The 13,839-nt window shown below is 31.1% G+C and overlaps 2 protein-coding genes across 2 annotated transcripts; both read right to left on the bottom strand.

The window, feature by feature from the left end:
- Positions 1 to 434: 434 nt before the first annotated feature.
- On the bottom strand, positions 435 to 6,613 carry LOC136997992 (odorant receptor 63a-like). The gene is made up of 10 exons (XM_067349723.1): positions 4,727 to 6,613; positions 4,477 to 4,596; positions 4,259 to 4,376; positions 3,870 to 4,131; positions 3,646 to 3,798; positions 3,473 to 3,563; positions 3,079 to 3,215; positions 2,559 to 2,691; positions 2,429 to 2,494; positions 435 to 1,834 (listed from the first exon to the last, which is right to left on the bottom strand). Exons 1-9 carry the CDS (start codon positions 4,868 to 4,870, stop codon positions 2,432 to 2,434), a joined length of 1,221 nt encoding a protein of 406 aa, XP_067205824.1. The 5' UTR covers positions 4,871 to 6,613; the 3' UTR covers positions 435 to 1,834; positions 2,429 to 2,431.
- A 1,812-nt stretch (positions 6,614 to 8,425) lies between these two features.
- LOC105674860 (odorant receptor 63a-like) lies at positions 8,426 to 11,791 on the bottom strand. Its single transcript, XM_012371479.2, has 9 exons — positions 10,982 to 11,791; positions 10,736 to 10,855; positions 10,521 to 10,638; positions 10,148 to 10,409; positions 9,924 to 10,076; positions 9,751 to 9,841; positions 9,359 to 9,495; positions 8,844 to 8,976; positions 8,426 to 8,779 (listed from the first exon to the last, which is right to left on the bottom strand). The coding sequence occupies exons 1-9, from the start codon at positions 11,123 to 11,125 to the stop codon at positions 8,717 to 8,719; spliced, it is 1,221 nt and encodes a 406-aa protein (XP_012226902.2). The 5' UTR covers positions 11,126 to 11,791; the 3' UTR covers positions 8,426 to 8,716.
- Between the last annotated feature and the right edge of the window lie 2,048 nt (positions 11,792 to 13,839).

The following is a 13,839-nucleotide window of genomic DNA, read 5'->3' as shown; positions in this document are numbered from 1 at the left end:
ATATCTCTCGTTCTCGCGGCTGTCCACGTCAGCGACAATCCTACATGTAATTAAAGAAAAATCTGTTTTTCTCTCACGTTATTTCTATTTTACATTTTTTATCTTTTGACAAATTTGATTTTGCATACACACGCACCAAATTGCATCGAAGAGATTCCATCCCAAGCAGTCAAAAAATCTCCGCGTGTTTTCAATTCTGGCACATAAAGTGAATGATCCAAGACGACCATATTCAATTTTGTTTTTAATACCGTGCCACAATTGTTCCTAAACACACGTATGTATATTTCAAGATATCGAGTTATCACATGAGAATCGCGTTGTCTCGTCGAGCAAGTTTGACTCTCATACACTCAAAAAAATGATCTTGCAATAATAGCTAAAATTTTCTAGGTGTAAAAAATTAACTAAAACAGATAAATGATTAGCAACTGTTGTGATATTGCATATGTAATTACTTAATCAGTTTAGATGACAGAAACAGAATATATATCTGTATTGTTTGTGAACTTTAAAAAGAAAGTTTCTCTAAAGCGCCTATCTATATAAGATCAATCACGTGTTAGATCATGCAATGAATAATATTTAGCAATGGTACCTAAATTTTTCAGAAGCTATTGCTAGAACATTACTGTTATAAATTCTGTATGTGACAAACAATGTTTTCACAGATACGAAAAATAGCGATACATTCTTGTTGCGATATCTAGAAATCTAACTACATCAGCGAAATATTTTTTTGAGTGTATGTAATGATAAATTGTTATTTCTGATAAGTGCACAGCAAGCTGTGCCGTAGAACTCGTAGAAATATGATGAAATTCGATAAGAATACAAGAGAAAATGTAACAAGTACAGCTAACACAGTTTTTGTTGACAGTAACTCCATCAAAGTTTTTTCACGTCGTCCGTAGAGACATATGGAAATTCGTCGACTTCGTTTGGATACAGGAAGCACTTGAAAACAACTTCACTTGTGCGTATTAATGATCGCAGCTCGCGCTAAAAATTGCAACAAATCAGAAAGAAATTAATCGCGATCACAGTAAGTATGGGACATAAGACACTTGCTTTTTGTCCGCAGACTCATTATTCTCATACCACTCTCGCAATTGTCCATTCGATATATTCTGCCACGCGATACCTTTACCACCGCATAGACACACACACACACACAGTGGAGTCCACAAAATTGTAAGAATTTTTTTTTCTAAAGAACCTACATATGCGAAAAAATATATATTTACGTAAACAAATGTTAAACTTTTGCACTTTTTTGGTACATTGCTGCACCCACGAAAAAAAAACGAGTCCACAGAAAAAATTTTCATGTTATTTTTCGTGGATCACCCTGTATATGCCAATTAGAATAAAATATTCATAAAAACCACTTCAGACCTGGTCGATAATAGTGATTTATCTTTAGAACATATACAGGGTAATTCGAAAAGTCAGGTCAACCAACTAGGAGATGAAAGAGGAGTTTGAGTAGAATAAATAATGTAAATAAACTTTTTTGATATTCGCTATAGTTTAGTAAATATTGCATTTTATGCGTACAGAAAGCGTAAAACTCCTTCAATAATATTTTTCCTCTGTGTGACGTATTACATAGTAGAATTTGTATGACCTTCAATAGCGTTTTCACTGATAACGACACAGCAAGTATGAACAGAGTACAAATGCGGCAAACAAATAGATCACAACATTACGCACTCAACGTAAACAATCTAAAAAACGTACTCTGAGCAAAAACTTCATAAAAGAATGTCTTTTTTTGTACTCGCTATAATTTAGTAAATCCATGCCTCGCTTAAAAGACGACAGTATTCAACTAGCAATAAAAAAGACAAGTTACAACAAGCAAATAAAGCGCAGAATTATGCTTGCGTAATAGAAGGCAGTATTTCGAACACCTGCTTTAATAAACGCAAAAAAACATTATGTGTCATTCAATGTATTGTTTATTTTGTAGTTAAAATATAACACACATATTTTCTATACACTCATATAAAGTAATTTTTCGTCTCCGAACTCTTAAGAATTAAAGTAAAATCAAATTAAATTTATGGCACTACTTATCACTCATCGTGTAGCATTTTCTAGAAATAATTTAACTGTTTAAATGTTATTTAAACGTTACAAAATTAATCGAATAATTAGAAGAAACTCTGTGTCCGCACATTATGTTTATAAAAATATATGATTAATTATTCGTTTTTTTTTCTTTGCATTTAAAATTTTAAGCGTGAAATTCGATTGTGACTTAAATTACGCAAGTGCTGCGTTAATTTTAAGATGATTTTTGTATTTAATAACATCAGTCAACGCCGGTTAACTTCACACTAAATACAAACAGTAACGAATCACTAGTATTTAATAAAACTGATTTATAAAATATACTAATTAATATAACGTAGTAACTTACTAACTACGAAATAGCTTCTTTGAGTGATAAAAATGTCATGAAATAAGATAAGATCGTCCGTACTACCTGTAATCAAGTATATAAATTGTTTTGTTTACAATAGAAATCAGTACAAAATTCGCGTACTTACAAAACCATAAGTCACCATTGACAACGGAATCATGCTGCCAGCTGTCAAGCCACAGGGTACAGAACTTCTATAAAGAGTTACAATTAACAAAGATTTTAATCGCGGAGAGCAATTGTACCATTCGGCAGCATATCTGGAAGAAAAGTTTGAAACTTACGGTTTACATAAAATTTTACTTTAAAAAAAAATTTAAATAATTTCTTATAAAGAATTTTAATACATATATATAAATAGTAGGTAAATTCGTCTATATATCAGAATTGAGTTTAATGTTTTCAATTTCTAAAAGATTTCATTAATATCATGCAAAATATTACAAAAGATTATGGCACATTAATTATAATCTGTCAGGAAAAAGCTTTAAATCCATTTAATAAATTTCAGAATTTAATTTTGTAGAAATTTATACACAATTTGTAGGTTGCTTTTTATTTTGATTAGATAATTGATATTAATTATTTTGAATTTAATAGAACACATAAATGTACATGCAAATGTAATTAATAAAAATTATTCTTACGCTCGGTGGAACACATTCTGACTTTCGTCTCTTAATTTTTGGCCAGAATAACATAAGATTATGAGTTGAATTAACATGATTACGATTTCCGACAAATATCTTATTACATCTTCGAATCGATCTAATATATTTAATATCTGCAATATGTTCAAAGTATTTCAGCATTTATATAAAATATATTGCATATTTGTGTAATAATGTAATAATTTGAATTAACGAAGTGTGTTGTATTTGAACGCATTAAGATTTCAAAGTCTTCAACTTCAAAGATAAATCAATAGCATATAAACAAGGAAACGTGGACAATTTGAAATGTTCTACATGTAAAATAAATTTTTTTTTATAGAAATATTTATTTTCTTTTTCTTATTGTAAATAAACGAGTAATGTTTACTTGTATTCCAACAAAAGTTGCAGTTGCGCCGTATAATAGTAATAAAAATAAAGAAAGCATATCATATGTTGAATTCAACAAATTGACAAATCTGTGAAACAATAATAATATAGATATATATTACTTCTGGACACAGAATAATCGTACAAAATTTATTATGAAAAACTTCTTACTCTAAAGCAAGCTGATACTTTTTTAAGCATTTAATGTATTCATGGTATATCATTTGCTCATTCTCAAATTCTAACTTTGTCTGTATGCAACATTCAATTCTCCTTGTATCTTCGTTGACGGGCAATTTTGTTATTATCTCTTCTAATTGCCGACTGTGAAATAAGATTTGCAATGAGATATTCCACGAATAAATTAAAGTATCATATGTGTTATCTATACGTACCTAATGGTTGAAAATAAACTACAAGCGTGAATGATACTGACAAAATACGTACTATCACTAGCAATCAAATTGATAACGCCAATCGAACACATACCGACAATGCAACAATAAAGTTGCGTATAATACTTCTCCTCATCTATTCTGAATTTTGCAGTTACCGGGAATAATCGCGGACGTGTTTCGTTAAGCGGTTGTATTATATCGAGAAAAACCGGTGTTAACGGAGCTATCATATAAAACGTTGTGGAAACAGTTATATACGCTGTAATTTTATTATATTTTCTATATATTTTATTTCTATATATTATATGTATTTACAGATAATATATTTAAGCCGACAATTTCTTAACAAAAAATGTATTGTTTTTATAGTAATATAACATACTCACTGGAATAATAAATTGTCAATTTTCGCGATGTATTAGAAGAATCTTTGAGACTTTGAACTTCCAATTTGCTCGTAAATATATTCCAATGATCGTTCATGAGGATGCATATACGTTTCAACTATTGCAACAAATACAAATTAGTATAATATAAGAAACAAGATTTTATGAAAATTATAATTGAAAGTCTGCATGAGAAAATAGTACTGTTGTGAGCTTACCTTTTCGCGGTTCCATATCGTGTTGAATATTTTTACAATGAAAGAGATTACTCCAACAAATTGATAACAAAGTTCAAAAACAAGTTCCGGATCATTCCAATAATCGTATAACATTATTATCTAAATATCACAATTATAATTACAATCAAAAAAAAAAACGTTACACATCAATAATTATGTTTGGAGTAATAAAACTTTTTAACTGACAATTAAAAAACTATGTAATATTGTTAGTGTACGCGCACATTACCTGCAACGGACAGTAAGATATTTCGTACACCAAGCTGAAAATCGTAATCAAATTGCTTGACAGTTTACTCTGGTACGGCCACGCGCCTAACCAGTACAAATATTTTTTGCTCACACTGTACTCCCGCTCAAAATGCTCTAGCATGACTTTAGCATCTGCTGGTTCTCTGCTTAAAAGTTAAAATACAAATGACAGCTGCAACTTTTGTCGTTGATACGGTACGTGCAATCTGTGCTATTTTATTGGAAACTGTAGCTTAGGTACGAAATTGTGAGGTGGCAGAAATCGTCGGCGTAGACCAATTACTTTCACCAATAAAAAGAGCATATTTATTTCAAACGCAAATTGCTACTTTTGACCAGCCAGATCTGAAGTAGCATTTCAGAGATACTTCAGTCAAAGTGGCATATATACATAGTAATAAAGATATAACGACGTAGGGTCGGATGGACAATTGAGGAAGTACTATAAGAATAATAAGACCGCACGAACAAAAAGCAAGCGTTTCATGTCATTTTCTTACAGTGATTCCGATAAATTTCTTTCCGATTTGTTGCAATTTTTTGCAAGAACTGGTGATGATAGGCGCAGGTGTAGTTGGTTTCAAGTGCCCATACTTTTGCGCGAGCGAAGACGACAAATTTTCACGGAAAATTGAACGCTTGCTTCTTGTTCGTGCAGTCTCATTATTCTCATAATACCCTCTCAATCGTCCATTCGATATATCCTATGACGACACGATAAACTACTTTGCTATGAATGAAATGTCCATAAAATGCCACTTCAGACCTCCCAGGTCGGAAGTAGTGATTTACTTCTGGAACATACATATATGCCCTCCTCATTGACGGAAGTAACAGGTGCACGCCGACGAATTTGCATAGGGGCACATTGCTATAGGGATTTCTGAATTTTCTGCTATCTTGCAATTTCGTGCCTATGCAATTTCCAGCAAAATAGCTTAGATTGGGCGTGACGCAGCTATTGCAAAAATTGCACGTATTACTTGTGTTATAATTCTCGAACGAGAAGTAGATGCGAAAGTTATGCTAGCGAATTCTCAGCAGGAGTATGAAATCAATAAAATATTGTTGTCCAGCGATGGCCTGTGGCCGTGCCAGAAAAAACTCACCAGATATCTCAGTCTGATTTCTTGTTTTGCGAACGAAGTATTACATTGTGTTAAAAGTGATACGTGCGTGCACTGGTTAGCAATATTACCGTTTTAAATTACATAGATTTGTGATTAGCATTTAAAAAGGACCGTCATTTCAAATGTAATTATTGGTATATAATATATTTTTGAATCGTAACTACAATGTGACACTTGATTACAAGTAGTAAGGACAGCTAGATCTCACTTCATAATATTTTTATCACTCAAAAAATTATTTCCTGGTTATCAAGTTACTATGATATATTAATTAGCATATTTTATAAAGCTATCTTGTTAGATAGAATTGATTCGTATTTAAAAAACTGTGAAATTAACCAACGTTGACCGGCGTTATTTAAACATAAAGTTACCTTAAAATCAATATTGCATTTACGTATCTTAACAGACAAATTTCATGCTAAAAATTTTAAATAGAAGAAAAGCAAATCATCAATTAAATACTTTATCTGAGTATAGACTTAGTATTTTAACAGCTTCTGATAAACACGGGAAGAATATAACTTTAATGGCACAAAATAACATTTATGTGAATATATTTAAGTAATAATATTTTGCATAATGTATTATTCCAATTTTTCTGCTTTTTATTTCTTTGACAATTGTAATCAGAAGTTTTTTCGAGTTGTAAAATAAAACAATATTTACTAGGTTTGTATTGTTTTCAAAATATTTGCGCGCAACAATAAATTTTTCATATGTTTATTGCAGATTTTATCGTCTTTGAAAATAAATTGTTTTGTATAAAGTCTTTCCTTGATACAGTGTTAACTGCAAAATTAAATATTTCCAAAAATTTTTTAAATTTTTACCACGTTTCTTTATATTTTTAATGTATGACGTATGTACTTACTTTATTCTTATGACATATATTTTCTATCTCGATCAAGAAACGAGACATTTTTTTATAATATACTCCTAAAAAAGATTATTCCATATTTTTCAAGATTTATGCAATGTAAATAAAACTGACCTTAACAGTGCTGTCTGGATCACAAACAACGAAATCCGCATCCATAACTTCCAATAAACGACCTTTGCGGTCTTCGAGACCGCACAATCTCGCCGGCTGGCTGCTTAATAGCTTTGAGACATCGGAAAATAATATATCTCTCGTTCTCGCGGCTGTCTACGTCAGTGACAATCCTACATGTAATTAAAGAAAAATCTGTTTTTCTCTCACGTTATTTCTATTTTACATTTTTTATCTTTTGACAAATTTGATTTTGCATACACACGCACCAAATTGCACCGAAAAGATTCCATCCCAAGCAGTCAGAAAATCTCCGCGTGTTTTCAATTCTGGCACATAAAGTGAATGATTCGAGACGACCATATTTAACGTTTTGTTTTTAATACCGTGCCAAATTTGTTCCTAAACACACGTATATTTCAAGATATCGAGTTATCACATGAGAATCGCGTTGTCTCGTCGAGCAAGTTTGACTCTCATATGTAATGATAAATTGTTATTTCTGATAAGTGCACAGCAAGCTGTGCCGTAGAACTCGTAGAAAAATGATGAAATTCGATAAGAATACAAGAGAAAATGTAAAAAATACAGCTAACACAGTTTTTGTTGACAGTAACTCCATCAAAGTTTTTTCACGTCGTCCGTAGAGACATATGGAAATTCGTCGACTTCGTTTGGATACAGGAAGCGCTTGAAAACAACTTCACCTGTGCGTATTAATGATCGCAGCTCGCGCTAAAAATTGCAACAAATCAAAAAGAAATTAATCGCGATCACAGTAAGTATGGGGCATAAGACACTTGCTTTTTGTCTGCTGACTCATTATTCTCCTACCACTCTCGCAATTGTCCATTCGATATATTCTGCCACGCGATACCTTTACCACCGCATAAACAGTACAGTCCATAAAATTGTAAGGATTTTTTTTACAAAAAAACCTACATATGCAAAAATATATATATTTACATAAAAAAAAGTGAAACTTTTGCACTATTTTGTACATTGTTGCACTCACGAAAAAAATGAGTGCATAAAAAATTTTTTCATGTTATTTTTGGTGGACTATCCTGTATATGCCACTTAGAATGAAATATTCATGAAAAACCACTTCAGACCTAGGTGATAATAGCGATTTATCTTTAGAACATATATGCCCTCAGTTCTCTTAAGCTGGCAATAGCAAAATCAAATGCAACCAAGTGAACTATTTAGTACTTATTTTGTACCACAAAAAATAATTTTGCATTTACCGTATCATTTAAGAAAAAATCATGGCGCTGCTAGGTTGAAGCTAATAGAATAAAGACAAATATAAAATGGAGAATAAGAATTTATTACTAAATTTGTATTAATTTGTACAACAAATTAAAACATTTTTATTATCCCCTTAAAACTCCTATTTTAACTAGCCTCAAAAGCAAGATCTTTCGACTCCAAACTCTTAAGAATTAAAGCAGTAAAATCAAATTAAATTTATGACACTACTTATTACTCATCGTGTAACATTTTTTACCACTAAAAATAATTTAACTGTTTAAATGTTATTCAAACGTTACAAAATTAATTGAATAATTAGAAGAAACTCTGTGTCCGCACATTATGTTTATAAAAATATATGATTGATTATTCGTTTTTTTCTTTGCATTTAAAATTTTAAGTGTAAAATTCAATTGTGACTTAAATTACGCAAGTGCTGCGTTAATTTTAAGATGATTTTTGTGTTTAATAACATCGGTCAACACCGGTTAACTTCACACTAAATACGAACAGTAACGAATCACTAGTATTTATAACAAACTGATTTATAAAATATACTAATTAATATAACGTAGTAACTTACTAACTAAGAAATAGCTTCTTTGAGTGATAAAAATGTCATGAAATAAGATAAGATCGTCCGTACTACCTGTAATCAAGTATATAAATTGTTTTGTTTACAATACAAATCAGTTATAAATTTGCGTACTTACAAAACCATAAGTCTCTATTGACAACGGCATCATGTTGCCAGCTGTCAAACCACAAGGTATAGAACTTCTGTAAAGAGTTATAATTAACAAAGATTTTAATCGCGGAGAGCAATTGTACCATTCGGCAGCATATCTGGAAGAAAAGTTTGAAACTTACGGTTTACATGAAACTTTATTTCAGAAAAAAATTTAAATAATTTTTTATACAGAATTTTAATAAATATATATAAATAGTAAGTAAATTCGTCTATATATCAGAATTGAGTTTAATATTTCAATTTCTAAAAGATTTCATTAATATCATGCAAAACATTATAAAAGAATATGGCAGATTAATTATAATCTAGAAAAAGCGTTAAATCCATTTAATAAATTTCAGAATTTAATTTTGTAAAAATTTATCCACAAATTGTAGGTTGCTTTTTATTTTGGTTAGATAATTGATATTAATTATTTTGAGTTTAATAGAACACATAAATGTACATGGAAATGTAATTAATAAAAATTATTCTTACGCTCGGTGAAATACATTCTGACTTTCGTCTCTTAATTTTTGGCCAGAATAACATAAGATTATGAGTTGAACCAACATTGCTACGACTTCAAACATATATCTTAATACATCTTCGAATCGATCTAATATATTTAATATCTGCAATATGTTCAAAGTATTTCAGTATTTATATTAAATATATTGCATTTTTATGTAATAATGTAATAATTTGAATTAATGGAGTGTGTTATATTTGAACGCATTAACACTTCAAAGTTTTCGACTTCAAAGATAAATCGATAGTGTATAAACAAGGAAAAGACATTTTTAAATGTTCTACATGTAAAATAAATTTTTTTTCAATAGAAATATTTATTCTCTCTTTCTTATTGTAAATAAACGGGTAATGTTTACTTGTATTGCAATAAAAGTTGCAGTTGCGCCGTATAATAGTAATAAAAATAATGAAATCATTTCATACGCTGAATTCAATATATCGACAAATCTGTAAAACAATAATAATATAGATATATATTACTTCTGGACACAGAATAATCGCGCAAAAATTATTATGAAAAATTTCTTACTCTAAAGCAAGCTGATATTTTTTTAAGCATTTAATATATTCTTGGTATATCATTTGCTCATTCTCAAATTCCAACTTCGTCTGTATGCAACATTCAATTCTCCTTGTATCTTTTTTGACGGAAAATTTTGTTACTATTTCTTCTAATTGCCGACTGCGAAATAAGATTTGCAATGAGATATTCCACGAATAAATTAAAGTATCATATGTGTTATCTATACGTACCTAATGGTTGAAAATAAACTACAAGCGTGAATGATACTGACAAGATATATACAATCAGTAGTAATCGCATTGGACACGCCAATCAGAATCATACTAACAATGTAAACATAAAGTTGCGCATAATACTTCTCCTCATCTATTCTAAAATTTGCAGTTACCGGAAATAATCGCGGACGTGTTTCGTTAAGCGGGTCTATTATATCGAGAAAAACCGGTGTTAACGGAGTTATCAAATAAAACACTGTGAGAAAACTTATCCACGCTGTAATTTATTATATTTTCTATATATTATATGTATTTACAGATAATGTAATTAAGTCGATAATTTCTTAACAAAAAATGTATTATTTCTATAGTAATATAACATACTCACTGGTGTACCCAACTGTTAATTTTCGCGATATATTAGAAGAATCTTTGAGAGTTTGAACTTCCATTTTGCTCGTAAATATATTCCAATGATCGTTCATGAGGATGCATATACGTTTCAACTATTGCAATAAATTCAAATTAGTATAATATACGAAACAAGATTTTATGAAAATTATAATTGAAAGTCTACACGAGAAAATAGTGTTGTGAGCTTACCTTTTCGCGGTTCCAAATCGGGTTGAACATTTTTACAATAAAGCCGGTTAATGAAACAAATTGATAGCAAATTTCAAAAACAAGTTCCGGATCATTCCAATAATCGTATAACATTAATATCTAAATATCACAGTTATAATTACGATCCAAAAAAAGATGTTACACATTAATTATGTTTGGAGTAATAAAACTTTTTAACTGACAATTAAAAAACTGTGTAATATTGTTAATGTACGCGCGCATTACCTGCAACGGATAGTAAGACAATTCGTACACCAAGCAGGAAATCGTAATCAAATTGCTTGACAGTTTATTCTGGTACGGCCACGCGCCTAACCAGTACAAATATTTTTTGTTCACACTGTACTCCCGCTCAAAATGCTCTAACATAACTTTAGTATCTGCTTGTTCTCTGCTTAAGAGTTAAAATACGAATGACAGCTGCAACTTTTGTCGTTGATACGGTACGTGCAATCTGTGCAAATTTATTGGAAACTGTAGCTTAGGTACGAAATTGTGAGATGGCAGAAATCGACGGCGTAGACCAATTACTTTCACCAATGAGAAGAGCACATTTATTTCAAATTGCTACTTTTGACCAGCCAGATCTGAAGTAGCATTTCAGAGATACTTCAGTCAAAGTGGCATATGTACATAGTAATAAAGGTATAACGACGTAAGGTCGCATGGACAATTGCGGAAGTACTATAAGAATAATGAGACTGCACGAACAAAAAGCGAGCGTGCAATGTCCTTACGATAATCGCGATTAATTTCTTTCTGATTTGTTGCAATTTTTAGCAACTGAACTGCGATCGTTGATACGCGCAGATGTAGTTGGTTACAAGTATTCCCCCCCCCCCCCTTCTTATGCCCGAGTGTGGTCGACGAATTTCCACGAGACATAGAACACTTGCTTTTGTTCGCGCAGTCTCATTATTCTCATAGCACACCCTCAATTGTCCATTCGATATACTCCACCACATCATGCGATACCTTTAGCGTGACACATATAAATTATTTTGAAACGAATGAAATGTCCATAAAATGCCACTTTAGACCTCCCAGGTCGGAAGTAGTGATTTACCTCTGGAACATATATGCCCTCCCCATTGACGGAAGTAATTGATGCACGCCGACGAATTTGCATAGGGGCACATTGATATAGGGGTTTTTGAATTTTCTGCTATCTTGCGATTTTGTGCCTATGCAATTTCCAGCAATATAGCACAGATTGCGCGCGACGCAGCTGTGGCAAAAATTGCACGTATTATTTGTGCTATAATTTTCGAACGAGAAGTAGATGCAAAAGTCATGCCAGCGAATTCTCAGCAGGAGTATGATATCAATAAAATATTGTTGTCCAGCAGTGGCTTGCGACCGTGCCAGAAAAGACTCACCAGATATCTCAGTTTGATTTCTTGTTTTGCGAACGAAGTATTACATTGTGTTAAAAGTGATACGTGCGTGCACTGGTTAGCAATATTACCGTTTTAATTTACATAAATTTGTGATTAGCATTTAAAAAGGACCGTCATTTCAAATGTAATTATTGGTATATAATATATTTTTGAATCGTAACTACAATGTGACACTTGATTACAAGTAGTAAGGACAGCTAGATCTCACTTCATAACATTTTTATCACTCAAAAAATTATTTCCTGGTTATCAAGTTACTATGATATATTAATTAGCATATTTTATAAAACTATCTTGTTAGATAGAATTGATTCGTATTTAAAAAACTGTGAAATTCACCAACGTTGACCGGCGTTATTTAAACATAAAGTTACCTTAAAATCAATATTGCATTTACGTATCTTAACAGACAAATTTCATGCTAAAAATTTTAAATAGAAGAAAAGCAAATCATCAATTAAATACTTTACCTGAGTATAGACTTAGTATTTTAACAGCTTCTGATAAACACGGGAAGAATATAACTTTAATGGCACAAAATATATTTATGTGAATATATTTAAGTAATAATATTTTGCATAATGTATTATTCCAATTTTTCTGCTTTTCATTTCTTTGACAATTGTAATCAGAAGATTTTTAAGTTGTAAAATAAAACAATATTTACTAGGTTTGTATTATTTACAAAATATTTGCACGCAACAATAATTTTTTCATATGTTTATTGCAGATTTTTTCGTCTTTAAAAATAAATTGTTTTGTATAAAGTCTTTCCTTGATACAGTGTTAACTGCAAAATTAAATATTTCCAAAAATTTTTTTAAATTTTTACCACGTTTCTTTATATTTTTAATGTATGACGTATGTACTTACTTTATTCTTATGACATATATTTTCTATCTCGATCAAGAAACGAGACATTTTTTTATAATATACTCCTAAAAAAGATTATTCCATATTTTTCAAGATTTATGCAATGTAAATAAAACTGACCTTAACAGTGCTGTCTGGATCACAAACAACGAAATCCGCATCGATAACTTCCAATAAACGACCTTTGCGATCTTCGAGACCGCACAATCTCGCCGGCTGGCTGCTTAATAGCTTTGAGACATCGGAAAATAATATATCTCTCGTTCTCGCGGCTGTCTACGTTAGTGACAATCCTACATGTAATTAAAGAAAAATCTGTTTTTCTCTCACGTTATTTCTATTTTACATTTTTTATCTTTTGACAAATTTGATTTTGCATACACACGCACCAAATTGCACCGAAGAGATTCCATCCCAAGCAGTCAAAAAATCTCCGCGTGTTTTCAATTCTGGCACATAAAGTGAATGATTCGAGACGACCATATTTAACGTTTTGTTTTTAATACCGTGCCACAATTGTTCCTAAACACACGTATGTATATTTCAAGATATCGAGTTATCACATGAGAATCGCGTTGTCTCGTCGAGCAAGTTTGACTCTCATATGTAATGATAAATTGTTATTTCTGATAAGTGCACAGCAAGCTGTGCCGTAGAACTCGTAGAAAAATGATGAAATTCGATAAGAATACAAGAGAAAATGTAAAAAATACAGCTAACACAGTTTTTGTTGACAGTAACTCCATCAAAGTTTTTTCACGTCGTCCGTAGAGACATATGGAAATTCGTCGACTTCGTTTGGATACAGGA

The sequence above is a fragment of the Linepithema humile genome, chromosome 2 (assembly GCF_040581485.1).
Source record: "Linepithema humile isolate Giens D197 chromosome 2, Lhum_UNIL_v1.0, whole genome shotgun sequence".
NCBI classification, from domain to species: domain Eukaryota; kingdom Metazoa; phylum Arthropoda; class Insecta; order Hymenoptera; family Formicidae; genus Linepithema; species Linepithema humile.
This window is presented reverse-complemented; position numbering and strand designations above follow the sequence as displayed.

Coding starts and splice junctions, on each gene's coding strand:
- LOC136997992 (XM_067349723.1), bottom strand. CDS start 4,870: ATGCTAGAGCATTTTGAGCGGGAGTACAGTGTGAGCAAAAAATATTTG. Junction 3,564..3,645: donor AAGTATCAGCTTGCTTTAGA/GTAAGAAGTTTT, acceptor ATTGTTTCACAG/ATTTGTCAATTTGTTGAATT. Junction 3,216..3,472: donor CAACTTTTGTTGGAATACAA/GTAAACATTACT, acceptor AACATATTGCAG/ATATTAAATATATTAGATCG.
- LOC105674860 (XM_012371479.2), bottom strand. CDS start 11,125: ATGTTAGAGCATTTTGAGCGGGAGTACAGTGTGAACAAAAAATATTTG. Junction 10,410..10,520: donor ATTAACAGTTGGGTACACCA/GTGAGTATGTTA, acceptor AATAAATTACAG/CGTGGATAAGTTTTCTCACA. Junction 8,977..9,358: donor CAGAATGTATTTCACCGAGC/GTAAGAATAATT, acceptor CTTTTCTTCCAG/ATATGCTGCCGAATGGTACA.